The sequence below is a fragment of the Bos taurus genome, chromosome 3 (assembly GCF_002263795.3).
Source record: "Bos taurus isolate L1 Dominette 01449 registration number 42190680 breed Hereford chromosome 3, ARS-UCD2.0, whole genome shotgun sequence".
Taxonomy (NCBI): Eukaryota; Metazoa; Chordata; class Mammalia; order Artiodactyla; family Bovidae; genus Bos; species Bos taurus.
The window spans coordinates 49,967,632-49,995,101 of NC_037330.1; the positions used below are offsets into that span (position 1 = coordinate 49,967,632).

The 27,470-nt window shown below is 36.7% G+C and overlaps 1 protein-coding gene across 6 annotated transcripts in view; it reads right to left on the reverse strand.

Moving 5' to 3' along the window:
- FNBP1L (formin binding protein 1 like) overlaps positions 1-27,470 on the reverse strand; it is a 137,033-nt gene that overhangs the window by 60,057 nt on the left and 49,506 nt on the right. For 5 of the 6 annotated variants that reach the window (XR_009493918.1, XM_059885075.1, XM_010803331.4 and 2 more), the window contains exons 2-3: positions 20,902-21,017; positions 357-410 (exon numbers count right to left, since the gene is read on the reverse strand). Coding sequence is in view for 5 of the 6 variants with exons in the window: in XM_059885075.1 (XP_059741058.1) it covers positions 357-410; positions 20,902-21,017 (170 nt within the window). In the remaining variant the exon portion in view is untranslated. Of the gene's footprint in view, positions 1-356; positions 411-20,901; positions 21,018-27,470 lie in introns of those variants that run through there. The other variant, XM_059885076.1, reaches the window with a different exon arrangement.

Genomic DNA, 27,470 nt, shown 5'->3' on the forward strand with positions numbered 1-27,470 from the left:
TACTATTTGTAAAAGAAAAATCAAGAATCTAACAAGCTGACAACTACAAAATAAAGTATGGAAAAAAATACCCTTCTCTTCTGGAGACTACATTCATTCAAGTGGAGTCCCAATCCACCTATTACTTAGAACTCATACATCAACTATCCTAAAAAGCTATCATCAAGCCCACTGAAATATGCATTCTCATAAGAAAAAATAGTACTTTCCTCTGTCATAAACATAATTTTTTATTATGATACAAATCTTGTTAAAATTTTTATAAAAAGCTAATAGTATAATATTTATTTTACTAAATAACAAAAATATACTCTTTTAAATTTTCATAAGCAATAATAAATAGGTATATAATTTACCTTGGCTCTTCATCTTTGGAGGAACGTTTGGGACAGTACTTCTTAACCAGATTTCTACAGGAAGATTTTTTAAAATTTGTTAAAAATGCTGTTGTCGAAATTGACTTACATTCTAAAAGTCTCCAATTTCATTAAACCAAGAATTTAATGATGTAAAGTAATTAACACAGTAACATGATCATCATTTCATCTCTGCAAAATCAGAGGCAGACAAGCACACGGACTCTGGAGTCAAACTGGACTACATGGGTCACATAAAACCCCTCTCTATGCCCTGTTTTCTATAAATGATGGTAACAGTAACCTCTACCCCATATATGAGAATTAAAGGAGACAGTATTTGCAAAGCACTAACCACAGTCCTTTATAGCATGCTCCTCAAAACATGATCCATAGACTAAGTAAAAGTCCACTTCCTCTTCATTACCGATCCACAACAAGCTAAGTACAGAAGTTGAGAGTAATTTTATAAATGTTGAATCCAACAGCAAAAAATGTAGGGCATTTCATGTCTCTTTTTACATCATTTTTCAAGTATTCAAAACTTTTTGTATTTTATAAAAGCATCAGTAGACACTTTAAAAGAATCTAGTCCGTTATCACAAATAATTTGAGATATACTACAGAGGATGAGACGGCTGGATGGCATCACCGACTCGATGGATGTGAGTTTGAGTGAACTCTGGGATATGGTGATGAACAGGGAGGCCTGGCGTGCTGCGATTCATGGGGTTGCAGAGTCGGACACGACTGAGAGACTAAACTGAATTGAAACTGAAACTATAATATTCATGGAAATTAGCAATTATGAGGTAATTGATTAATTTATGGTATTATGGTTATAACTACAGTCTCCAACCTATAAATTGATTGCATTCCAGAAATTACTTTTAAAGTCAGTGTTTTAAACCATGAATCCATAAATTACTTTAAACAAAAACAAGTCAAATTTGGGCAAAGAACATTCCAAAGAGCAAGTAGTGTCAAATTGTGAACAGTTTTTTGTATATCAGCATTTTAAGCATTATTTAGAATTACAGGTTATAATCAACACACTGTCTTTGCATACCTACATCACTTACTATGCTATTTTATTCTGTAACAGTTTGTAGCAGACACATTTCTGCTCACCAAAAAAACCTTGTTATTTCATACATTTTCCAGCCCACTTCCAGTTGTGGCTAATTCTGTATAATGGGCTGTAACTTTTGTGTAAATACCAAGCTAAAGCTTTATGGCTCATACCTCGGACTTCCTCATTCTCTGCAGAAGCAACTGTGGAAGTTTCATGTTAAGATAAAGATGAAAATAATATGAATTCTTCAGTTACCACATGGACTACTAGAGCATTATCACCTAGCCTTGTGGCTGACTGCATGAGCAAGAAATAAGCTTTTTCTGCTTAGCCCATGAGATTTGGGAGTTATTATTCTAGTACAACTGAGTATATCCTAAACTACAGCTCCTCTATTGTCATGCCTATGTAGTTGTGGTGTGCTGGCCACATGTAACAGTTCAGGAACACCTTTTTCTTTTTTTGGCCACATCCTATGGCATGTGGGATCTTAGTTCCCCCCACCAGGGATTGAACCTAGGCCTGCTGCAGTGGAAGCACAGTCTTAACCACTGGACCATGAGGGAAGTCCCACAGGAACACTTTCAGATCCATAAATCCATGCCAAAGTCAATCCTAAAATTTCTCCTGAAATTCTTGGTAAGAGATGTTCTCTTTTAAAATTTTTATTTTATATTGGAGTGCAGTTGATTAACAATGTGGTTTTAGTTTCAGGTGCAGAGCAAAGTGATTCAGTTACCATTTCTTTCTCCAGGGGATCTTCCTGACCCAGGGATCGAACCCAGGTCTCTTGACACTGCAGGCAGAGTCTTTTACATCTGAGCCACCAGGGAAGCCCAGTTATAACTTTAAATGTATCTATTCTCATTCAAATTCTTTTACCATTTAGATTATTATAGAATATAGCACTGAGTTCCCTATGCTACACAGTAAGTAGGTCCTTGTTGTTTATCAATATGTTCTCTTTATTCTAAAGTTAAATTGATAGGACACAACCCTAAAGAGGCTACTTGGGAATTATATCAACAGAGAGGATAGAAAAATCAGGAGAAAAAGAAATTCTTACTTTTCTGAGTACCCAGATCCCTAAACTTTTCAGTTACATAAGCCATACATTTTTTTCTTTGCTTAAACCAATATAATTTGGGCTTCTGACACTTGAAAGACTATGGCTACTGCCACAGACATTAACACTAAAGTCTTAAGATACTCATACTTTAAACATAGCCTAAACAACACTAATTTGATCTCTAGCTTCTGGGGAAGAGCACCTATACCACAAGAGGGAAGGGGAAGAAGAAAGTAATGATACGTTTACCTTTTGAGCATGCCGGCTTAAAACTCAGCAATTTTTTAAAATTGCTCTTGCATCTCTTCTGTAAAAGTTACCCACCTACAGGCAACTCTTCCCAAGGACCAGTAAAGCCCTTAGAAACCATATATAAGACAATAAAGACTCCATCCAAGTGAACCCTGCCATTAGAGAAACTATAGCATAATTCAAAATGTTCTTGTAGTCCACTAAATCAAAACTTCTGCTAGGAGATGACGACACAACAAATTACTAATATTTCTAGGGAGGGGGACTGAGAAGTGATTCATATTTAATGTATTACAATTTTTCTAATTAAAAAAAAAAGTATGATAAAAGGATACCAAGAGAATTTATCCCCGCAAAAAAAAGATATTCCTCAAAGCATCTGATCTCAGTTGGGCTTTCTAAGAAAACAGTCTGAAGTCAGCAAAAATTCATTCCAAGGTGTGATTGGTTACTAAGTCCTACAAATCCCTGCTTTGAATTTTTAACATAATACGCTTATTAGGTCAAATAAATCTCTGGCTTACATTAAGTATGTAAGGGTAAAACATGCACGTTGCTCCTAAACTAAAAATACTTTAGGCAATTAATCTCTCTCAAGAAGTCTGCCCTTAGAACTCTCCGACACTGTTAGTGAGAATGTAAATTGGTGCAGTTACTATGGAGAACAGTATGGTTCCTTAAGAAACTGAAAACTGAGCTACCATATGATATAGCAATCCCACTCCTGAGCATATATCCAGAGAAGAACATGGTTTGAACGAATACATGCACCTCAATGTTCTCTGCAGCACTGTTTACAATAGCTAAGGCATGGAAGCAACCTAAATATCCACCGACAGATGAATGGATAAAGTTTATACACCACCCCCCAGAGTATTATTCAGCCATTAAAAATAATGAAATAATGCCAGTTGTAGCAACATGGATAGACCTGAAGATTATCATACTAAAAGGAGGACAAAGAAAGACATATATCATATGATATCGCTTATTACAAAAGACTTCTTTACAAAACAGACACAGAGTCACAGACTTAAGAGAAAAACTTATAGTTACCAGGAGAGAAAAGGGAGGGGGTGGGATAGATTGGGAGTTTGAGATTGACAGGTACACAATGCTATATTTAAAATAGATAGCCAATAAGTACCTACTTTATAGTACAGGGAACTCAGCTCAATACTCTGTAATAAACTAAATGGAAAAGGAAAAGAATGGATACATTTGTATGTGTAACTGAATCACTGTGCTGTACACTTGAAACTAATACAACATTGTTAATCAACTATACTCCAATATAAAATAAAAGTTTTCTAAAAATCTGCCCTTCGTGTCAGTTTCCCTAGGCTGTTTATGAAAAAAATTTCCCATTCTTCTAAATTCAGAGACTCTCCAAACAACCAATTATGAAAAGTAGTTTTTATATGTAACACATGTTTTGAGTATTGTGTTATAAATCAGGAATTAAAGGTTTATACAGATATATGTTATAATAGATGTCATAGATAAGCTACTACTTTGCTTTGATGCATGTGTCTTTCATTCATGTTTTCTCAGTACCTTAGGATCATGCATCACGGATACAGAAAAACTAATACTTTTCAGTAGTCTGAGAAGGCTTCTAAATTTAATGGGCTTCTCTAAAAATTACAGTATTCCCTATATATTCTATGTGGTATTAAATATATCATACTACTTAACTTATATTTAAATTCTGGATTTTAATATTTATCCATTCTAGTTTTGTCATGTTTATAGTTGAACTTCAGTGAAAATTATAAGCTTTCCAAATAATTTCTAAAAACATTAATTCACTTTTATTTAAACTGCATTTCACAGTTCTGAAAGTAGTAAAATGTAAAAAAAATGTTTAAGGCACATAAATCACTTTTACATTTTTAATGTTTCAACATCTGAGAGGCTCTGAGTTTTAATTCAATATTCCATTGGAACCTGGAATGTTAGGTCCATTAATCAAGGTAAATTGGAAGTGGTCAAACAGGAGATGGCAAGAGTGAACACTGACATTTTAGGAATCAGTGAACTAAAACTGACGGGAATGGGTGGATTTAATTCAGATGACCACTATATCTACTACTGTGGGCAAGAATCCCTTAAAAGAAATGGAGTAGCCCTCATACTCAACAAGAGAGTCCAATATGCAGTTCTTGGATGCAATCTCAAAAAGGACAGAATGATCTCAGTTTTTTTGCCTTTCCAAGGCAAACCATTCAATATCCAGTAATCCAAGTCTATGTCCCAATCACTGATGCAGAAGAAGCTGAAGTTAAACAGTTCTATGAAGACCTAAAAGACCTTCTAGAACTAACACCAAACAAAGATGTCCTTTTCATCACAGGGGTCTAGAATGCAAAAGTAGGAAGTCAAGAGATATCTGGAGTAACAGGAAAGTATGGCCTTGGAATAAAATGAAGCGGTGCAAAGGCTAACAAAGTTTTGCCAAGAGAACACACTGGTCATAGCAAACATTCTCTTCCAACAACACAAGAGATAACTCAACACATGGACATCACCAGATGGTCAATACCAAAATCAGACTGATTATATTCTTTGCAGCTGAAGATGGATAAGCCGTACAGTCAGCAAAAACAAGACCTGCAGCTGACTGTGGCTCAGATCAGCTCCTTATCGCAAAATTCATACTTAAATTGAAGAAAGTAGGGAAAACCACTAGGTCACTCAGGTATGACCTAAATCAAATCCTTTATGATTTTACAGTGGAAGTGACAAATAGATTCAAAGGATTAGATCTGAGACAGAGTGTCTGAAGCACTATAATGGAGGTCTGTAACACTGTACAGAAGGGGGTAATCAAAACCATCCCCGAGAAAAAGAAATGCAAAAAAGCAAAATGGCTGTCTGAGGAGGCCTTACAAATAGCTGAGAAAAGAAAAGCGAAGGGTAAAGAGAAAAGGAAAGATATACCCATCTGAATGCAGAGTTCCAAAGAATAGCAAGGAGAGATAAGAAAGCCTTCCTAAGTGTGCCATGCAAAGAAACAGAGGAAAACAACAGAATGGGAAAGACTAGAGACCTCTTCAAGAAAATTAAGAGATACCAAGGGAACATTTCATGCAAAGATAGGCACAATAAAGGACAGAAATGGTAAGGACCTAACAGAACAGAAGAGATTAAGAGGAGGCGGCAAGAATACAAAAAACTGTACAAAAAAGGTCTTAATGACCTGGATAACGACAATGGTGTGATCACTCACCTAGAACCAGACACCCTGGAGTCTGAAGTCAAGTGGGTCTTAGGAAGCATCACTACAACAAAGCTAATGGAGGTGATGGAATTCCAGCTGAGCTCTTTCAAATCCTAAAAGATGATGCTGTGCAAGTGCTGCACTCAATATGCCAGCAAATTTGGAAAACTCAGCAGCGACCACAGGACTGGAAAAGGTCAGTTTTCATCCCAATTCCAAAGAAGGGCAATGCCAAACAATGTTCAAACTACCACACAACTGCACTCATTTCACATTCTAGCAAGGTAATGCTCAAAATCCTTCAAGGCAGGCTTCAACAGTATGTGAACTGAGAACTTCCAGATGTACAACTTGGATTAAGAAAAGGCAGAGGAACCAGAGATCAAATTGACAACATCTGTTGGATCATAGAAAAAGCAAGGGAATTCCAGATAAACATCTACTTCTGCTTCACAGACTAAGCTAAAGTCTTTGACTATGTGGATCAAAACAAACTGTGGAGAATTCTTGAATATGGGAATATCAGACCACCTTATCTGCCTCCTGCAAAACCTGATGCAGGTCAAGAAGCAACAGTTAGAACCAGATATGGAACAACGGCCTGGTTCCAAATTGGGAAAGGAGTATGTCAAGGCTGTATATTGTCACCATGCTAATTTTAACTTATATGCAGAGTACATCATGCAAAATGTGGGGCTGGATAAAGCTCAAGCTGGAATCAAGATTGCCGGGAGAAATATCAATAACCTCAGATATGCCCATGACACCATCCTAACGGCAGAAAACAAAGAGAAACTAAAGAGACTCTTGATAAAAGTGAAAGAGAAGAGTGAAAAAGCTGGCTTAAAACTCAACATTCAAAAAACTTAGACCATGGTATCCGTTCTCATCACTTCATGGCAAACAGATGGCGAAAAATGCAAATAGTGACAGACTTTATTTTCATGGGCTACAGAATCACTGCAGATGGTGACTTGCAGCCATGAAATTAAACAACACTTGCTCCTTGGAAGAAAATCTATGACAAACCTAGATGGCATATTAAAAAGCAGAGACATCACTTTGCCTACAGGTGCATATAGTCAAAGCTATGGTTTTTCCAGTAGTCATGTACAGATGTGAGAGTTGGACCATAAAGAAGGCTCAGCACCGAAGAATTGATGCTTTCAGTTGTGGTGCTGGAGAAGAGACTCTTGAGAGTCCCCTAGACAACAAGATCAAACCAGTCAATCCTAAAGGAAATCCTGAATATCCACTGGAAGGACAGATGCTGAAGCTCCAATTCTTTGGCTCCCTGATACAAAGAGTTGACTTATTGGAAAAGACCCTGATGCTAGGAAAGACTGAAGGCAGGAGAAGAGGATGACAGAGGATGAGATGGCTGGAAGGCATCACTGATTCGATGAACATGAATTTGAGCAAACTCTGGGAGATAGTGTGGGACAGGGAAGCCTGGCATGCTGCAGTCCACGGGGTTGCAAAGGGTCAGACAGGACTGAGCAACTAACAAAAACAAGTTCCAATTGCTGTTTAACAGGTGATAAATACCATATCATTTGTAAAGGGTGAACAAATCATACTATCAGGTTGGTAGAAAGTAACTGCAGCTTCAGACCATGAATTTTAAATCATTATAACTAGCCTCAAACACTCAAACTGAGCTTCCCTGATAGCTCAATTGGTAAAGAATACATCTGCAATGCAGGATACCCCAGTTTAATTCCTGGGTCAGGAAGATCTGCTGGCGAAGGGTTAGGCTACCCACTCCAGTATTTTTGGGCTTCCTTTGTGGCAAAGAATCTGCCTGCAATGCGGGAGACCTGGGTTCGATCCCTGGGTTGGGAAGATTCCCTGGAGAAGGGAACGGCTACCCACTCCAGTATTCTGGCCTAGATAATTCTATGAACTGTTTAGTCCATGGGGTTGCAAAGAGTGGGACACGACTGATCGACTTTCTCTTTTTCAGGCTCAAACACATCTTTATTAATCAAAATAGGAGCCATTATAATCAACACATTTTTGCCAATGAGAAAGAAGTTTGTTTATTCCTGTAGCATAAAAATCCATGCATCAAGACTCAGTGAACTCTTGGAAAGCATTTTCTGCCTCCTTCTGGTTATGGAAGAGTTTTGCCTGCAAAAAGTGTTGAGATGCTTGAAGAAGTGGTAGTTGCTTTGCGAGAGGTCAGGTGAATATGGTGGATGAGGCAAAACTTCATAACCAAATTTGCTCAACTTTTTAAGAGCTGGTTCTCTGACATGCAGTCGGGCATTGTCGTGGAGAAGAACTGGGCCCATTCTACTGGGCCAATTCTTCAATGCCGGCTGTAGGCGTTGCAGTTTTCAGTGCATCTCATCAATCTGCTGAGCATTCTTCTCAGATATAATGGTTCCACCAGGATTCAGAAAGTTGTAATGGATCAGAATGGCAGCAGACCACCAGTGACCATGACCTTTTTTTGAGCAAGTCTGGCTTTGGGAGGTGCTTTGGAGCCTCTTCTCGCTCCAACCTCGAGTTTGTCATTGCCAGTTGTCATAGAAAATCCACTTTGTTGCACATCACAATCCAATTGAGAAATGGATTGTTGTTGTTGCACAGAATAAGAGAAGATGACACTTCAAAACGATGATTTTTTTCATTTGTGGTCAGCTCATGAGGCATCTGGTTACTGAACTTTATCACTATTCCAATTTGCTTCAAATGCCAAACGACCATAGCATGGTCAACACTGAGTTCTTTCGCAACTTCTCATGTAGTTTTAAGAGGATCAGCTTTGATGATTGTTTTCAATCGGTCACTGTCAACTTCTGATGGCTGGCCATAGCACTCCTCATCTTAAAAGCTCTCATCTCCTTTGCCAAACTTCTTGAACTACCATTTTCCTGTATAAACGTTTGTTAGCAGTTCCTGGGCCAAATGTGCTGTTGATGTTGCAAATTGTCTCTACTGCTTTATAACCCATTTTGAACTCAAAAAAAAAACTCTTGAATTTGCTTTTTGTCTAACATCATTTCCCTAATCTAAAATAAATATAAAACAGCAATAAGTCATTAGCAAAAAAACATAATGCAAGAAAAGTGTATTAAAGTGATATATAATACCAACATTTATTTAAGAATGTATTCTAGTATCAAATGGCAAAGTTCAACAATGTAAAACCGCAGTAACTTTTGTACCAACTTCGTATTTCTTCTGGCAAAAGGGTAGTATTAGATATCTGAGACTGACTAGTATCTTTTGTCTTAATTTCCCTCCCTCTAACAGTTATCATGCTTAAGAGTTGCCAGATTAACAAAGATGACCTTATTTGAGGGTCTCAGTTAAGTGATCCAGAGATGGAAAACGTTTTGTACCAGAACTTTGAGGCCAGAATGAGATTTGAATCTCTCAAACATAAAACTTAATTGGTGAGTATGTTTCTTGCCATGTGCAGCAAAAAAGTCAGTCTGCACTGAAAGAATAAAGCCAACACACAAAAAGAAGCCAAAAAGGGCAGGTGGATGGAGAAAAAGACAGGCAGGGAGAAAGGGAAAAAGGGAGGAAGGAAGGCTGGAAGGAGTATAGGAAGGTAGTAAGGAAGGAATCATCCAGAAAATAAAAAGCACTGGTAAGGATGTAGAGAAATTAGAACCCTTGCATACTGGTAGGGATGCAAACTAGATCACCCACTGCAAAAAACAGTATGGTACTCCTCAAAAAATTAAACACAGAATTACTATATGATCTAGCAATTCCTCTTCTAGGTATACACACAAAGAATTAAAAGTAGGGAATCAGATATTTGGACACCATGCTCATAGAATCACTATTCACAATACCAAACAGGTGGAAAAAACCCAAATGCTTATCAACAGATAAATGGATAAAGAGAATGTGGTACTATCCATACAATGGAATAATATTCAATCTTAAAAAGGAAGGAAATTCTGATATACTTCCCAACACGGATAAACCCTTAAAACATTGTGCTAAGTGAAATAAACTGTGGGAAATTCTTAAAGAGATGGGAATACTAGACCACCTTACCTGCCTCCTGAGAAACCTGTATGCAGGTCAAGAAGCAACCTGGTTAGAACCAGACATGGAAGCACAGACTGGTTCAAAATCAGGAAAGGAGTATGTCAAGGCTGTATACGGTCACCCTGCTTATTTAACTTCCACCCAGGGTACATCATTTGAAATGCCAGGCTGGATGAATCACAAGCTGGAATCAAGGCTGTTAGGAAAAATATCAACAACCTCAGCTATACAGATGACACCACTCTAATGGCAGAATGTGAAGAGGAACTAAAGAGCCTCTTAATGAAAGTGAAAGAGGAGAGTGAAAAAGCTGGCTTAAAACTCAACATTCAAAAAACTAAGATCATGGCATCTGGTCCCATCACTTCAAGGCAAATAGATAGGGAAAAAGTGGAAACAGTGACAGATTTTATTTTCTTGGGCTCCAGAATCACTGTGGATGGTGACCGCAGCCATGAAATTAAAAGACGCTTGCTCTTTGGAAGAAAGTTATGATAAGCCTAGAGAGCATATTAAAAAGCAGCAGAGACATCACTTTGCCAACAAAGGTCCGTACAAAGTTATGGTTTTTTCAGTAGTCATGTACAGATGTGAGACTTGGACCATAAAGAAGGCTGAGTGCCAAAGAACTGATGCTTTTGAACTGTGGTGCTAGAGAAGACTCTTGAGAGTTCCCTGGACATCAAGGAGACTAAACCAGTCAATCCTAAAGTAAAGCAACCCTGAATACTCATTAGAAGGACTGATGCTGAAGCTCAAATACTTTGGCCACCTGACACGAAGAGCCAACTCACTGGAAAAGACCCTGATGCTGGGAAAGACTGAGGGCAGGAGGAGACGGGGGTGACAGAGGATGAGATGACTGTATGTCATCATGTATGTCTCAATGGACATGAGTTTCAGCAAACTCCAAGAGACAGTGATGGATCTCTATCCATCTTTCCCTGGCGTGCTGCAGTCCATGAGGGAAGGAAGGGAAGTCTGGCATGCTGCAGTCCATGAGGTTGCAAGGAGATGTACACAATTTAGCGACTGAACAATAGAAGTGAAATAAACCCATCCCCCAAAGAACAAATACTGTATGATTTTACTTATACAGTACCTAGAGTAGTCAATTTCACAGAAACAGAAAGTGGAATTGCCAGGGCCTAGAAGAAGGGGAAAATGGAGAGTTAATACACAGAGTTTCAGTTTCTCAAGATGATTAAGTTCTAAGGATTGATCACAGAAGGATGAATATACTTAACACAGCTGAAATATACACTTAGAAATGATTAAAACAGTAAATTTCACATTAGGTACAAGTGGTATTAGACAAATTCTGAATACTGCATTTGTTTTTTAAAGGACATGCTTCGTTCTCAATATACCTCTACTGGTGGCAGATCGTAAAATAAATTAAGAATAAATAAGAGGACTTAAGAATTTATGCCTGGCATCTTTGTCAGGTTTTTATTAGGGTGATGGTGGCCTCACAGAATGAGTTTGGAAGTTTACCTTCCTCTGCAATTTTCTGGAAGAGTTTGAGTAGGATAGGTGTTAGCTCTTCTCTAAATTTTTGGTAGAATTCAGCTGTGAAGCTGTATGGACCTGGGCTTTTGTTTGCTGGAAGATTTCTGATTACATTTTCAATTTCCATGCTTGTGATGGGTCTGTTACAGATTTTCTATTTCTTCCTGGTTCAGTTTTGAAAAGTTGTACTTTTCTAAGAATTTGTCCATTTCTTCCATGTTGTCCATTTTATTGGCATATAATTGTTGATACTAGTCTCTTATGATCCTTTGTATTTCTGTGTTGTCTGTTGTGATCTCTCCATTTTCATTTCTAATTTTATTGATTTGATTTTTGTCCCTTTGTTTCTTGATGAGTCTAGTTCATGGTTTGTCAATTTTATTTATCCTTTCAAATAACCAGCTTTTGGCTTTGTTGATTTTTGCTATGGTCTCTTCTGTTTCTTTTGCATTTATTTCTGCCCTAATTTTTTCTTTCCTTCCACTAACCCTGGGGTTCTTCATTTTTTCCTTTTCTAGTTGCTTTAGGTGTAGAGTTAGGTTATTTATTTGACTTTTTTCTTGTTTCTTGAGGTATGCCTGTATTGCTATGAACTTTCCCCTTAGCACTGCTTTTACAGTGTCCCACAGGTTTTGGGTTGTTGTGTTTTCATTTTCATTCATTTCTATGGATATTTTGATTTCTTTTTTGATTTCTTCTGTGATTTGTTGGTTATTCAGCAGCGTGTTATTCAGCCTCCATATGCTGGAATTTTTAATAGTTTTTCTCCTGTAATTGAGATTTAATCTTACTGCATTGTGGTCAGAAAAGATGCTTGAAATTATTTCAATTTTTTTTATCACTGATGAACATAGATGCAAAAATCCTTAACAAAATTCTAGCAATCAGAATCCAACAACACATTAAAAAGATCATACACCATGACCAAGTGAGCTTTATCCCAGGGATGCAAGGATTCTTCAATAGCCACAAATCAATCAATGTAATACACCACATTAACAAACTGAAAAATAAAAGCCATATGATTATCTCGATAGATGCAGAGAAAGCCTTTGACAAAATTCAACATCCATTTATGATAAAAACTCTTCAGAAAGCAGGAATAGAAGGAACATACCTCAACATAATAAAAGCTATATATGACAAACCCACAGCAAACATTATCCTCAATGGTGAAAAATTGAAAGCATTCCCTCTAAAGTCAGGAACAAGACAAGGGTGCCCACTTTCACCACTACTATTCAACATAGTTTTGGAAGTTTTGGCCACAGCAATCAGAGCAGAAAAAGAAATAAAAGGAATCCAAATTGGAAAAGAAAAAGTAAAACTCTCACTGTTTGCAGATGACATGATCCTCTACGTAGAAAACCCTAAAGACTCCACCAGAAAACTACTAGAGCTAAGCAATGAATATAGTAAAGTTGCAGGATATAAAATCAACACACAGAAATCCCCTGCATTCCTATACACTAATTATGAGAAAATAGAAAGAGAAATTAAGGAAACAATTCCATTCACCATTGTGACGAAAAGAATAAAATACTTAGGAATATATCTACCTAAAGAAACTAAAGACCTATTTATAGAAAACTATAAAACAGTGGTGAAAGAAATTAAAGAGGACACTAATAGAGGGAGAAATATACCATGTTCATGGATTGGAAGAATCAATATAGTGAAAATGAGTATACTAACCAAAGCAATCTATAGATTCAATGCAATCCCTATCAAGCTACCAATGGTATTTTTCACAGAGCTAGAACAAATAATTTCACAGTTTGTATGAAAATACAGAAAACCTCGAATAGCCAAAGCAATCTTGAGAAAGAAGAATGGAACTGGGGGAATCAACCTGCCTGACTTCAGGCTCTACTACAAGGCCACAGTCATCAAGACAGTATGGTACTGGCACAAAGACAGAAATATAGATCAATGGAACAAGTAGAAAGCCCAGAGATAAATGCACGCACCTATGGACACCTTATCTTTGACAAAGGAGGCAAGAATATAGAATGGATTAAAGACAATCTCTTTAACAAGTGGTGCTGGGAAAATTGGTCAACCACTTGTAAAAGAATGAAACTAGAACACTTTCTAACACCATACACAAAAATAAACTCAAAATGGATTAAAGATCTCAACGTAAGACCAGAAACTATAAAACTCCTAGAGGAGAACATAGGCAAAATAGTCTCCTGACATAAATCACAGCAGGATCCTCTATGACCCACCTCCCAGAATACTGGAAATAAAAGCAAAAATAAACAAATGGGACCTAATTAAAATTAAAAGCTTCTGCACAACAAAGGAAACTATAAGCAAGGTGAAAAGACAGCCTTCGGAATGGGAGAAAATAATAGCAAATGAAGCAACTGACAAACAACTAATCTCAAAAATATACAAGCAACTCCTGCAGCTCAATTCCAGAAAAATAAATGACCCAATCAAAAAATGGGCCAAAGAACTAAATAGACATTTCTCCATAAAAGACATACAGATGGCTAACAAACACATGAAAAGATGCTCAACATCACTCATTATCAGAGAAATGCAAATCAAAACCACAATGAGGTACTATTTCATGCCAGTCAGAATGGCTGCTATCCAAAAGTCTACAAGCAATAAATGCTGGAGAGGCTGTGAAGAAAAGGGAACCCTCTTACACTGTTGGTGGGAATGCAAACTAGTACAGCCACTACAGAGAACAGCATGGAGATTCCTTAAAAAACTGGAAATAGAACTGCATTATGATCCAGCAATCTCACTGCTGGGCATACACACTGAGGAAACCAGAACTGAAAGAGACACATGTACCCCAATGTTCACTGCAGCACTGTTTATAATAGCCAGGACATGGAAGCAACCTAGATGTCCATCAACAGATGAATAGATAAGAAAGCTGTGGTACATATACACAATTGAGTATTACTCAGCCATTAAAAAGAATACATTTGAATCAGTTCTAATGAGGTGGATGAAACTGGAGCCTATTATACAGAGTGAAGTAAGCCAAAAAGAAAAACACCAATACTATACTACACCAATACTACATATATATACTAACGCATATATATGGAATTTAGAAAGATGGTAACGATAACCCTGTATGTGAGAGAGCAAAAGAGACACAGATGTATAGAACAGTCTTTTGGACTCTGTGGGAGAGGGCAAGGGTGGGATGATTTGGGAGAATGGCATTGAAACATGTATAATATCATATAAGAAACGAATCGCCAGTCCAGGTTCGATGCAGGATTCAGGATGCTTGGGGCTAGTGCACTGGGATGACCCAGAGGGATGGTACGGGAGGGAGGTGGGAGTAGGGTTTAGGATGGGGAACACGTGTATGCCTGTGGTGGGTTCATGTTGATGTATGGCAAAACCAATACAATATTGTAAAGTAATTAGCCTCCAATTAAAATAAATAAATTTAAATTTAAAGAAAGAATTTACGCCTGAAGGCCCTAGGAGAAGAAATTCAAGCAAGTTTCAATGGATATTAAAGTGAACAAAGTATCTTATTTCTTAAAAATGCCAGTTCCTACTTTTGCTTTATCTTTACCATGTCAAGGATACACAGGTCGTAAGATGTGAATGGGGCTCTGTATTCTGTATCTATATTATCAGCTTCATACTCTATACTCAAAGAACATATTCAACAATTCATTACTATTTAGGATGCAATAGGCATAACAATGTGATTTCTAGGCAACTGCAAATCTTTCAGAAGAGTATTTTCTGGTATGTTGAAGACAGAAAAGAGAAAAATTATTTTATTTGCTCAATTTAGACCGAGGAAGGAACAGATTGCCCCATATTTAATTAAGTATTACACTTTTCAGAGAAATTTTCTTCTGCAAGTTGATAACTTGTTTTCCCTCTAAATATTAGATTCTTGAAGAACTATACAACATAGTCCTAGATTCAAATAAACAGCTTAATTTATCTGATGTGACCATATTTTAAACATTAGGATGATAAAATAAACATTATATCTCATTTTAGACACTGTCACACAATTCAAATGGCTACAAATAACTTAGAAATAAAAATATTAAAGGTATTATGAAAAAGCTAAGAGATTAACTAAGTGATCTATACAGCCAACATCATTAACAACCTTCTTATTCTTTATAGTTGTTTAAAGAAGATCTTTAAATCCTTTTCATTGGAAAGTTCACTATCAAAATGTTTAACACAACTGGTTTGAACTTATTTTCTTTTTTAAAAATATTATTTGGTTGCACCTGGTCTTAGTTGTGGTGCATGCAGGCCCTTCGTTGTCACATGTAGGGTCTTTTAATTGACACATGTGGGGTCTTTTAGTTGTAGCATGTGAGATTTAGTTCCCTGACCAGGGATCAAACCCACATCCTCTGCATTGGGAGTGCTGAGTCTTAGCCACTGGCCCACCAAGGAAGTCTCTATTTTCTTTCTTAAGAGCTTTATGCTTTATTTATTAGGTTTGGCTTCATCATTTAACAAAACATTTAATACAAAAATCAGGAATAGACTGTAATTCTTGTTAAGGTGATGAGCCTTTCTGTTGTACAGCAGAAACTAACACAACATTGTAAAGCAATTATCCTCTAAAAAAAAAAAAAAAAACACTCAGGGAAGTCAAAAGCGTCAAAAGTTAAACAATGGCCGACCAAAAACAAACAGTAGTCTCTACTTTCCATAGGTCAGCACAAAAGATGAGCTCCCTAGGTTCTTCTGTTACTAAACAGAAACACAGAAAGAGAAAATTCTGATAAAGAAGTATGAGAAAATAAAAACTAAATAGAAAATAGAAACTGGTTTTATTTACATTGTTCTATATCTAAGCCTATCCTAAATATTGGGGACAGCTCTTAGTAGAGCAATCTCTTCACACTGATGTATAATATATGACATAAACTCAAGTATGGATAGAAAGCAGCACATGGTTCAAAGGTCAGCATATTGAGATCCTAATTTCTAAACTAAACTGAAACACAGATCATTCAATCATTCATGCATTCAACTTATAGTCACTCAGCTCTAGAGGTACCAGTTATGTAGCCATGGTTGTCAAGGTACAGAAACAGAAATAAGATCCAAGAAATCTGGAGAGATTTCTGTTCCGGTTAAGGTAAGAGTAATTTTTAGTCATCCAATCTATTTTTCTTTCAGTACCACACTGTCACATTTGAGCCAAAAAGGAATGATCTGGGGTGAAATAGAGAAATATAATTTCATACAGCAATCTCTATGATAGAACTTACTGCTGTAATTATTTTTACTAGACAAAAATAATACATACCATTATGCACAGAGTTTTTCACATAAGAAAATTTAGTCAATCTCTGTCATACATATACAATAGCATAAATTTATTAGAGTAACTTCTACTTTTTATGTCTACAAACAAAGGAAAGTTCTACCAAGTGATTCATAGTCACCACTTATTATCCATCAAAATGGACATGGTTGGACTGTTTATAACTATGTCTCCAAACATAATTAGATGCTTTATTTTTTATTTATTCTCATCCTCAAATCACTACCAAAAGTGAATACCAAAACTTAAATAAAGTGAAACCAAAGCCATCAAAACAGACAAATAGAAGACAGAAGAAAATAAACGAGGGAGCGCCAAAATCATGTGAAAATTTATGCAAATAAATAGTATATTTACAAAAGTATATTGCAAAATTTAATCCTGCAGTATATTTAAAATATTTAACATTCTGAATACAGTTATTATTTAGGAGGAAAAAAGAGTTCTTCTCACTATGAAAAGAAGTTGTCCTCCTCCGCCATAGCAAAACAGGAGGGAGTCAACCAAAAGAATTTTTCTCATTAAAGAAAAGGAAATAAACAAGGCACACTTCTTCCCTTTGGACAAAACAGACACTATAAAAAGCAGCTGATAATTCAATTATTTACTAAGTATTCATCCAAAGCAGCAAATATCAATGTGGACAAAGGAAAGGGAGTTGTGGTTTTCAAGTTACACAAGCCTCCTCCCAACTCTTCTTTATTAGAATTCCTCAACACCTTCCAATAATCCTGTTCTTGTTGAGAATCACTGCAAGTGAAAACCACTGTTAGGATGAACATGTACTAAATTTCTTTAGTCTGCTGGGACAGAAAAAAGATGCAAATCACTGAACTAGAGCATCTATTTTCTCACTACAAAAGTATATTTTCATACCATGTAATCACGGGTTCTAACCACTCCTGCTCCAAAGAAGTGCTGTCAAAATCTCTCTTTGCAAGTAAGTGAAAATTATAACTGTTATTATCAGTCACAAAATAGAAGGGCAGACAAGTCTGCTGTTTGATTACAGTCTTTTACTCTGTTAAAATCTTGGCCACCCTGAAACCCTTGAGACCCAAGTTATTCTGGACAACTAAATACAGCATACTGCTGATAGCTTACCTTATAAATTACCAATTTTTCTTTTAAAATTTGTGGTGATATTCTTTGAAATATATCATCTTCTTTGCTTAAGATTACATAATCACTAGAAAAACTTCAATAATTTAAAAGTACAAGTAATAAGTATAAGTTCTGTCCCTTCCCACCCTCTACTCTCGTTCCCCAGGGGTAACCATGGTCAAACAATTTGGGGTATCCCATTTAGATCTCTTCAGAATACACACAAATTAAAAAAAAAAAAGAATACACACAAATTTTATACATAGCTATATACTCAGCCTCAAGTAAGCAAGGACATCTTGCTGTACCTTCAGTTCTACAGCTTGCTTTTCACACTGACAGACTGAACACCCTTTTAAGTTTAAATATGCTGCTATATCTGACTTGTTTAAATTGTATACTCCTCAGTATTTTTCATCATTTCCTTACTGACAGGTACCTTTAAGCTGGAAACATTTTATCTTGTTTTTTGCAATATTTTAATCTTTGTTGTCACTTCACACTGTAATCACATCTCTGTATTATTGTCTGTAGCATTTGTTCTCTTCACTTTTACTGGCATACTTAAAAACCAGAAAACAATGTGCTAGAGTTGAGATCAAATTAAAAATTAAATGAGGGAAATTTTTCATTGTTCACACATGAACACATTCTTTTTACTGCTATTTTAACTTTTCAGAGGTCCTTTAATGCTTCCAGATTCTTGCACAGTAAAGTTCCCAAGTCAAAACTTTTGGGCAGATAAAATATCATCACAATTATTAATATACTTGTAGCTTCCTTGGTTATATTTCCATATGGAAATTACTTTTTTTAAAAAAACATAGGATGCAAATGGATCAAGAAATTAGCATGATGCTACAATTTTAATACATGTCAAAACAGTAGTATGTATATCATTATAAGTAACCTATTCATCATACTAGTCTATCTCATGGCCACAACCAGTCAGCTCCTTGAATAAACTGCTATAAATGGTGGGCATATGTAGTTTATCACTCAAAATCTCCCTTCCTCCTGTGATCCACTACCTTATATTTCTTTTGGGCAATTAATTAGCTATAAATCAATCTAACATTCTCACTTCAGTGAACTGTTCAGGATAAGCATATAATCTAACCAGGGTCAGCAAAAGGAGACTTTTGCTGTGATTTCTGGAGAAGAGAAGCTGATACAGGCTTGCACTCTGCTCTCCTTCCATCTCCTCCCTCTCCTTTCTTTCACTTTCTTCCTTCCCCCTTTCCCTTCCTATCTCCTCCCCTCAAATGCACAACAAATATCATCATTCTTCCCCAGGATGTGGGAGTATGAAGATATGCAATCTAGGGCTACTGGGTAAAAAGGATGGTATTGAATAAAACAAGTATAAAGGCAACAATGGGAAGAAGAGCCAAGAAACAGGAGCCTGAACACATCTGACCCACAGATCAAATTATGTTTGGACCCTTACTCATGTGTGCCTTGTGGGCTGGATTTTTCTGTCACTATAAAACATAAAGAATCCTAACCCCTTTACCTAGAACCTTACACTGTTTTCTAGTCTTCAGGCTTCAAACACGATTTTTATTGAGTAAGCTGCAGCAAAACTAGTTATCAGGTTGTGGTCCAACAATGATTTTCTGCTTGAATAAAATCTTAAGTTCCATTTGTTTTAAGATTAAAATTTTCCCTTTAAAATTTTTATCTCCCAACACATTTTCCAGAATCTTTTATCAGTAATATACATCTACTTTTTGACAGAAAGAAACACAGCTCATCACACTCACTTTGTAAGTCTTAGAAACTATGAAGAAATGAGAAACTGGAGAAATCAATGTTTTGGAAAGATTACTAACGCAAAAAGTTCAGGGGAAAAAACTGTAAAGCACAAAATTATTAATATTACCAAGTTATTTCTTTTTCCAGGAATTTTGCTTCTTGATTGTATAATTTTAAGTATCTTTCTGGAATGAAAGATGCTCATGATCTAGCCAGCCAATATTCCTTGTGATACTAGGCAATGATTTAATTAAACCAGTCACTAAAACAAACCAATTACCTAAAAGTCTACAAGCAATAAATGCTGGAGAGGGTGTGGAGAAAAGGGAACCCTCTTACACTGTTGGTGGGAATGCAAACTAGTACAGCCACTATGGAGAACAGTGTGGAGATTCCTTAAAAAACTGGAAATAGAACTGCCCTATGATCCAGTAATCCCACTGCTGGGCATACACACCGAGGAAACAAGAATTGAAAGAGACATATGTACCCCAATGTTCATCGCAGCACTGTTTATAATAGCCAGGACATGGAAGCAACCTAGATGTCCATCAGCAGATGAATGGATAAGAAAGCTATGGTACATATACACAATGGAGTATTACTCAGCCATTAAAAAGAATACATTTGAACCAGTTCTAATGAGGTGGATGAAACTGGAGCCTATTATACAGAGTGAAGTAAGCCAGAAAGAAAAACACCAATACAGTATACTAACGCATATATATGGAATTTAGAAAGATGGTAACAATAACCCTGTATACGAGACAGCAAAAGAGACACAGATGTATAGAACAGTCTTTTGGACTCTGTGGGAGAGGGCAAGGGTGGGATGATTTGGGAGAATGGCATTGAAATACATATAATATCATATATGAAACGAGTTGCCAGTCCAGGTTCGATGCAGGATACAGGATGCTTGGGGCTGGTGCACTGGGACGACCCAGAGGGATGGTATGGGGAGGGAGGAGGGAGGAGGGTTCAGGATGGGGAACACATGTATACCTGTGGCAGATTCATTTCGATATTTGGCAAAACCAATACAATATTGTAAAGTTTAAAAATAAAATAAAATTTAAAAATAAATAAATAAAACAAACCAGTTACCTAATTCAATCTAATTCTGATGAAAAGCACAGATTTCAACTCCTAGTGTATCACATTTATCTAAAGCTAACTATTTAAACGTGTAATTTCATTTCTGAAAACTGAAAAAAATATATAACTTACCTCAATTGTTTCGCATAGTTCTGTTCAATTTCTATCCTCTCTTTAACAAATTTGGCATATCTTTCCAAGAAGTCAATTCCCCATTGTGTATGCTTGTCTAAGCTGTCGAACTGATCCTAGAAAAGGAAGATAAAACCACACTGAAAAGGCTGAAGTTTTATCCACAAATATTTTAACCAGTTTCTGATATTTGTCCAGGTAATCATGTATGAAAAGAAAAACTCAGGCTCTTCTTTCTGCTGGTCACCACCAATCTCATCCTTTAAGACTCAGACAGAAATATGTTCTTCAGCATAAATCATGCTCTTTTTATGCCTAAATATCTTTACACATGTGGTTCCCCCTGGTGCAAGCAACACCCTCCACAGATATCTCTTTGCAATTAACTCTTACTCCTTCCTTGAGATCCAGTTCAGACAGAAAATGCCCCTAAAATTTCAGACTGAGCTAAATGGTCTTTCTCTGGCTCCCCAAAGCTCCCTACAGATTACTATCTTATTCATTTGCAACACTATGTTGAGGACAGGAGCCATGTATTATTCTACTCTGAACTCCTAAGGTACAAGCACTATTCCCAGCACCACAGCAGACTCTCAGTGAAGAAGTGTTTGAACAGAATCAAATAAACCTGGGTTCAAAATCTGGGCTCTGCATTTATAGTACATTTTGACCTTGGGCAAGTTACCAAGGCACTTTATACTTTTTCCATAAAATGGGAGTCCATCAACTTCTCAACAGGACTATGGTCATTCATAAGTGTTACACAGTACAGGAAACAAGATATTAACACATAAAAATCACTGTTCTGCAAGGCTCTTCCAGTCTTCAAAAGATATTCCCATCTACCTGCTGCCTGAAAAAGCATCATTTTCTATTCTTCAAGAATAATTTTCAAATTGGCTAATAACTTGGTGCTCTTTACATCTCCCATATTCAAGATATTCAGAGATCAAAATGCTAAATATCGATATTCAATATTCAGAACATTCAGGTATCACTCCTTTCTATATCTCTAGTTGTTTTATCTTTCCAAATCACCCATGGTTTAATCACATGTTATTTACAAATAAATCATTTCAAAATATCTGCCTTTTTTTTTTCCCTACTAAAAAAAAAAAAAAAAATGTTTTTTGACCACATGAAGTGGCATGAGGGATCTTAGTTCCCTGACCAGGAATCAAACCCACACCCCTGAAGCATGGAGTCTTAATCACTGGACCACCACAGAAGTCCCTTCTTTCCCTACTTTAAATCATTATAAAATCCTATTTATAAAAGTAAAGTCTAACTAAACAGCAGAGACAGAATTCACTCAGCTTTCATAGTCTGGTATTACTACTCTAATTCTATTCCTTCATGCGCTTTTCCCTTGTTATTTGGCTACCAAAGAAGATTTGAAAACAGCAAGAGAATGCATTGCTCAGTAAATTTAATTGGTATGTTAGTTAATATTTCCCACTATAAACGTGAATTCTATTTCAAATTGAAAAACTCCCAATAACAACAACAAAACATTTCAGAAAAAGAAAAGTCCAAGCTAAAAACAATTACCCTTCATTTTCCAAAGTGCTTTAAGGCTTCTTCCCATCATCCTCTTCATCAAATTTTACATTAAACTTCCTTATCTTCTAGATGACATCTCCAAAAATGTTTTATTATATACCCCAATCAGTAAAATTTCTGAATATTCCTGTATGTATATTACCTATAATACTATGTTATTGTATTACATAATTATGAAACCCACAAAAAGAGAAATTTTAAAAAGAAACAAAAATGAAATAAACATTTTTTTAACCTGTTTATTACTCACAATGTTTACTGAGCACTTGCCATGTGCCAAGTTCCTTGGGGACAAAGAGGAACACTCAGCCCCAGCCCTGCCCTCCATGAGCATACAGTCCAGCCAGCCAGCAGGTAGGGCAGCTCACCTTGCTGGGGGCTCACCCTCCTGTCTTAACAGTGACTTTGTCAGTGATGCCCGCAGCTTCCACACAACCTGCCATGGGAGTCAGTGCCTAGGTCACAATGGGTTTATGTAGCATAGCTCAACTTAATGATCCCCCCATTAGCTCTATTCTCTTGTCCCTAGTGGAAATAAGCATTATTTCAAATAGTTCTTTTTTTACTTCTTTAATGAAAAAGCAAAAGCCTTGGGGCCATAACTTATCAATATGAAACAACAATTTTAATAAAAGCAATGAATTCGACATGCTTAATTATTTCTAAAATCTTGGTTTAATATTTAATGGCAAAGCAATCTGAATGCCTAGGTTATAAACTGAAACATTTAGACTAAATTTAGTTGCTGTCACAGCTGGGGAAATAAATGACACCTCACAAAGATATGAAAAGATCTAAATGGAAAAAGTCAACTGTTGACTATACCTTCGAATTCCATTTTATGCAAAAATGTGGTTAAATGTCAGTGTTATTTTAACAAACTAATCAGAAAATACTCTATATTTTTAACAAAGAGTTTCAAACTCCACTGAAAATGACTGTAATATGATTTTGTGTCAATTTAGCTGAGCAACAGTGCCCAGATAATTCAGTCAAATATTATCCTGGATGTTTCTGTGAAGGTATTTTTGGATAAAATATTAATATGTAAATTGCTTAGTTTGGAATATGTAAAGCACAATACCCTTCATAATATGGGTGGGCTTCATTCAATCAGTAGAAGGACTTAATAGAACAAAAACTGACCTTCCTTCAAAAAGAAATGATGCCAGTAGGCTTTCAAGCAGACTGCAAGCAGACTGCCTTTGGGCTAGAACTGCAACTCTTCCCTGGCCCTACCTTGCAGTTTGGACTTGCCAAACCTCCAAACTCATGTGACCCAACTCCTTATAAATAAATCTCCCTCTTTCCCTCCCCAACACACACATCTCTTCCTTCACACTGACTTTAAAACAAGCAATAAATTTATTTTCGAAATATTTTCCAAGTGTGGATATAGTCCAAGATACGACAGTTGTAGGTGACACATATCACTTTCAGCAACAAAATTCTATAATGATGCATTTCCAAACATTCATCATCAAAATGTTTTTTCCATAGCTTAAGTTTCTTTGGAAAAGCAGCTATTCATTCACTATTAAATTTTCCCTTTTGTCTTAAAGAAACATTGTATTTCCTTAAAAATACATGCTAGGAAAGCATATTGATAACAGCCAGTTATTAAAGGTAAACAAATTAAAAACAACAGGAGAAAAACAGCAAACCTGAGTGAAACAAAGCTTTTCAACAGTCCCACCCCATTTTATTTGGAAATACTGTAAAAAGTCTATCAACTATATTTCAAAGATATTATTTTTATAAAATTAATCAAAGTAAACATATACTGTAATATTCTGCAGACTTCTCACTTTAATTTCCTTTACTTACCTAGAAATGAAGTGAATAAATTACAACCATATCTCAATATTCTTTCTAAAGGAAATTATTACTATAGTGCTTTATCAGGGGTTATTACACAGTTTTTTCATAAAACACTGTTCTTCCTGTTGAGAGTAATCTTCACATCTTTCCTTTTTGTTGTTAATAGCCAAGTCGTGTCCAACTCTTTGTAACCTCATGGACTGCAGCATGCCAGGCCTCTCTGTCCCTCACCATCTCAGAGTTTGCCCAAGTTCATATCCACTGAATAGGTGATGCCATCCAACCATCTCATTCTCTGTTGCCCTCTTCTTTGGTCCTCAATCCTTCCCAGCATCAAGGTCTTTTCCAGTGTCAGCTGTTCGCATCAGATGGCCAAAGTATTGGAACTTCAACTTCAGCATCAGTCCTTCTAATAAATACTCCGGGTTGATTTCCTTTAGGATTGACTGGTTTGATCTCCTTGCAGCCCAAGAGTCTCTCAAGAGTATTCTATAGCACCATAGTTCAAAAGCATCAATTCTTTGGCACTTTGCCTTCTTTATGGTCCAACTTGCACATCCATACATAACTAATGGAAAGACCACAGCCGTGATAATACGAACCTTTGTCATCAAAGTGATGTTTTTGCTTTTTAATACACAGTTTAGGTTTGTCATAGCTTTCCTGCCAAGAAACAGTGATCTTCTAATTTCATGGCTGCAGTCACCATCCACAGAGATTTTAGAGCCCAAGAAGAGGAAATCATCACTGCTTCCACCTTTTCCCCTTCTATCTGTCATGAAGTACCAGGACCAGATGCCATGATCTTAGTTTTTTAATACTGAGTTTTAAGCCAGTTTTCACCCTCATCAAGAGATTCTTTAGTTCCTCTTTGCTTTCTGCCATTAGAATGCTATCTATTATCTGCATATCTGAGGTTGTTTATATTTCTCCCAGCAATCTTGATTCCAGGTTGTAACTCACCCAGCTCAGCATTTCGTATGATGTACTCTGCATATAAGTTAAATAAACAGGGTAACAGTATACAGCCCTGTACTCCTTTCTCAATTTTGAACCAGTTGCTCCATGTAAGGTCATAACTGTTGCTTCTTGACCTGTATACAGGTTTCTTAAGAGACAGGTAAGATGGTCTGATATCTCCATCTCTCTAATAAAAGAGTTTTCCACAGTTTGTTATGATCCACACAAAGTTTTTAGGGTAGTCAATGAAACAGAAGTAGATGTTTTTCTGGAATTCCCTTGCTTTATCTATGATCCAGTGAATGCTATCAAGTTGATCTTGGTTCCTCTGCCTTTTCTAAACCCAGCTTGTACATCTGGAAGTTCTTGGTTCACATACTGCTGAAGCCTAGCTTGAACGATTTTGAGTATAACCTTATTAGCATGGGAAATGAGTGCAATTGTCTGATAGTTTGAACATTCTTTAATACTGCCCTTCTTCAGAACTGAGATGAAGACTGACCTTTTCCAGTCCTGTGGCCACTGCTAGATTTTCCAAATTTGCTGACATATGGAGTGCAACACTTTAATAGCATCATCTTTTAGGATTTTAAATAGTTCTGTTGGAATTCCATCATTTTTCACTAGCTTTATTGGCAGCAGTGCTTCCTGAGGTCCACTTGACTTCACACGCCAGGATGTCTGGCTCTAGGTGAGTGACCACACCATCGTGGTTATCCGCGTCATTAAGACCTTTTTTGTATAGTTCTTCTGTGTATTCTTGCCATCTCCTCTTGATCTCTTCTGTTTCTATTAGGTCTTTACTGTTTCTGTCCTTTATTTTACCCATCTTTCCATAAAATGTTCCTTTGATATCTCAAATTTGCTTGACGAGATCTCTAGTCTTTCCCATTCTGTTGTTTTCCTCTATTTATTTTTGAATTGTTTATTGAAGAAGGCCTTGTTGTCTTTCCTTGGTATTCTTTGGAACTCTGCATTCAGTTGGGTATACCTTTCCCTTTCATCCTGTTTTCTGCTTCTCTTCTTTCCTCAGCTATTTGTAAAGCCTCCTCATACAATCACTTTGCCTTCTTGCACTTCATTTCCTTTGGGATGGTTTTGGTCAATGCCTCCTGTACAATATCACGAACCTGTCTATAGTTCTTAAGACACTCTACCAGATCTAATCCCTTGATTAGATCTGGTAAATTCTTCACCTCCACTGTATAATCATAGGGGGTTTGATTTAGGTCATATCTGACTGGCCTAGTGGTTTTCCCCACTTTCTTTAGTGTACGCCTGAATTTTGCTATAAGAAGCTGATTATCTAAGCCACAGTCAGTTCCAGGTCTTGTTTTTGCCGACTGTATAGAGCTTCTCCATCTTCAGCTGCAAACAATGTAATCAATCTGATTCTGGTATTGACCATTTGGTGATGTCATGTGCAAAGTCATCTCTCGTGTTGTTGAAAAAGGGTGTTTGCTATGACTAGTGCGTTTTCTTGGCAGAATTCTGTTAGCTTTTGCCCTGCTTCATTTGTACTCCAAGGCCAAACTTGCCTGTTACTACAGGTGTCTCTTGATTTCCTACTTTTGCATTCCAATCCCCTATGATAAAAAGGACATCTTTTTTTGGTGTTAGTCTTCACAGAACTGATCAACTTCAGCTTCTTTGGCATCGGTGGTTGGGGCATATACTTGGATTACTATGATGTTGAACGGACATGGTCAAGCAGGAGATGGCAAGAGTAAACATTAACATCTTAGGAATCAGTGAACTAAAATGGACGGGAATGGGCGAATTTAATTCAGATGACCATTACACCTACTACTATGGGCAAGAATCCCGGAAAAGAAAGGGGGTAGCCCTCATAATCAACAAGAGAGTCCAAAATACATTACATGGATGCAACGTCAAAAATGACAGAATGATCTCAGTTCGTTTCCAAGGCAAACCATTCAACATCATACTTTCAGGAGTACAACAAAGTAACTCAGTTATACATATACATGTATTATTTTTCAAATTCTTTTTCCAAAAGAATTGATGCTTTTGAACTGTGGTATTGAAGAAGACTCTTGAGAGTCTCTTGGACTGCACAAAGAGCAAACCACTCAGTCCTAAAGGAAATCAGTCCTGAATAGTCATAGGAAGGACTGATGCTGAAGCTCCAATACTTTGGCCACCTGATGCGAAGAGCCAACTCACTGGGAAAGACACTGATGCTGGGAAAGATTGAAGGCAAA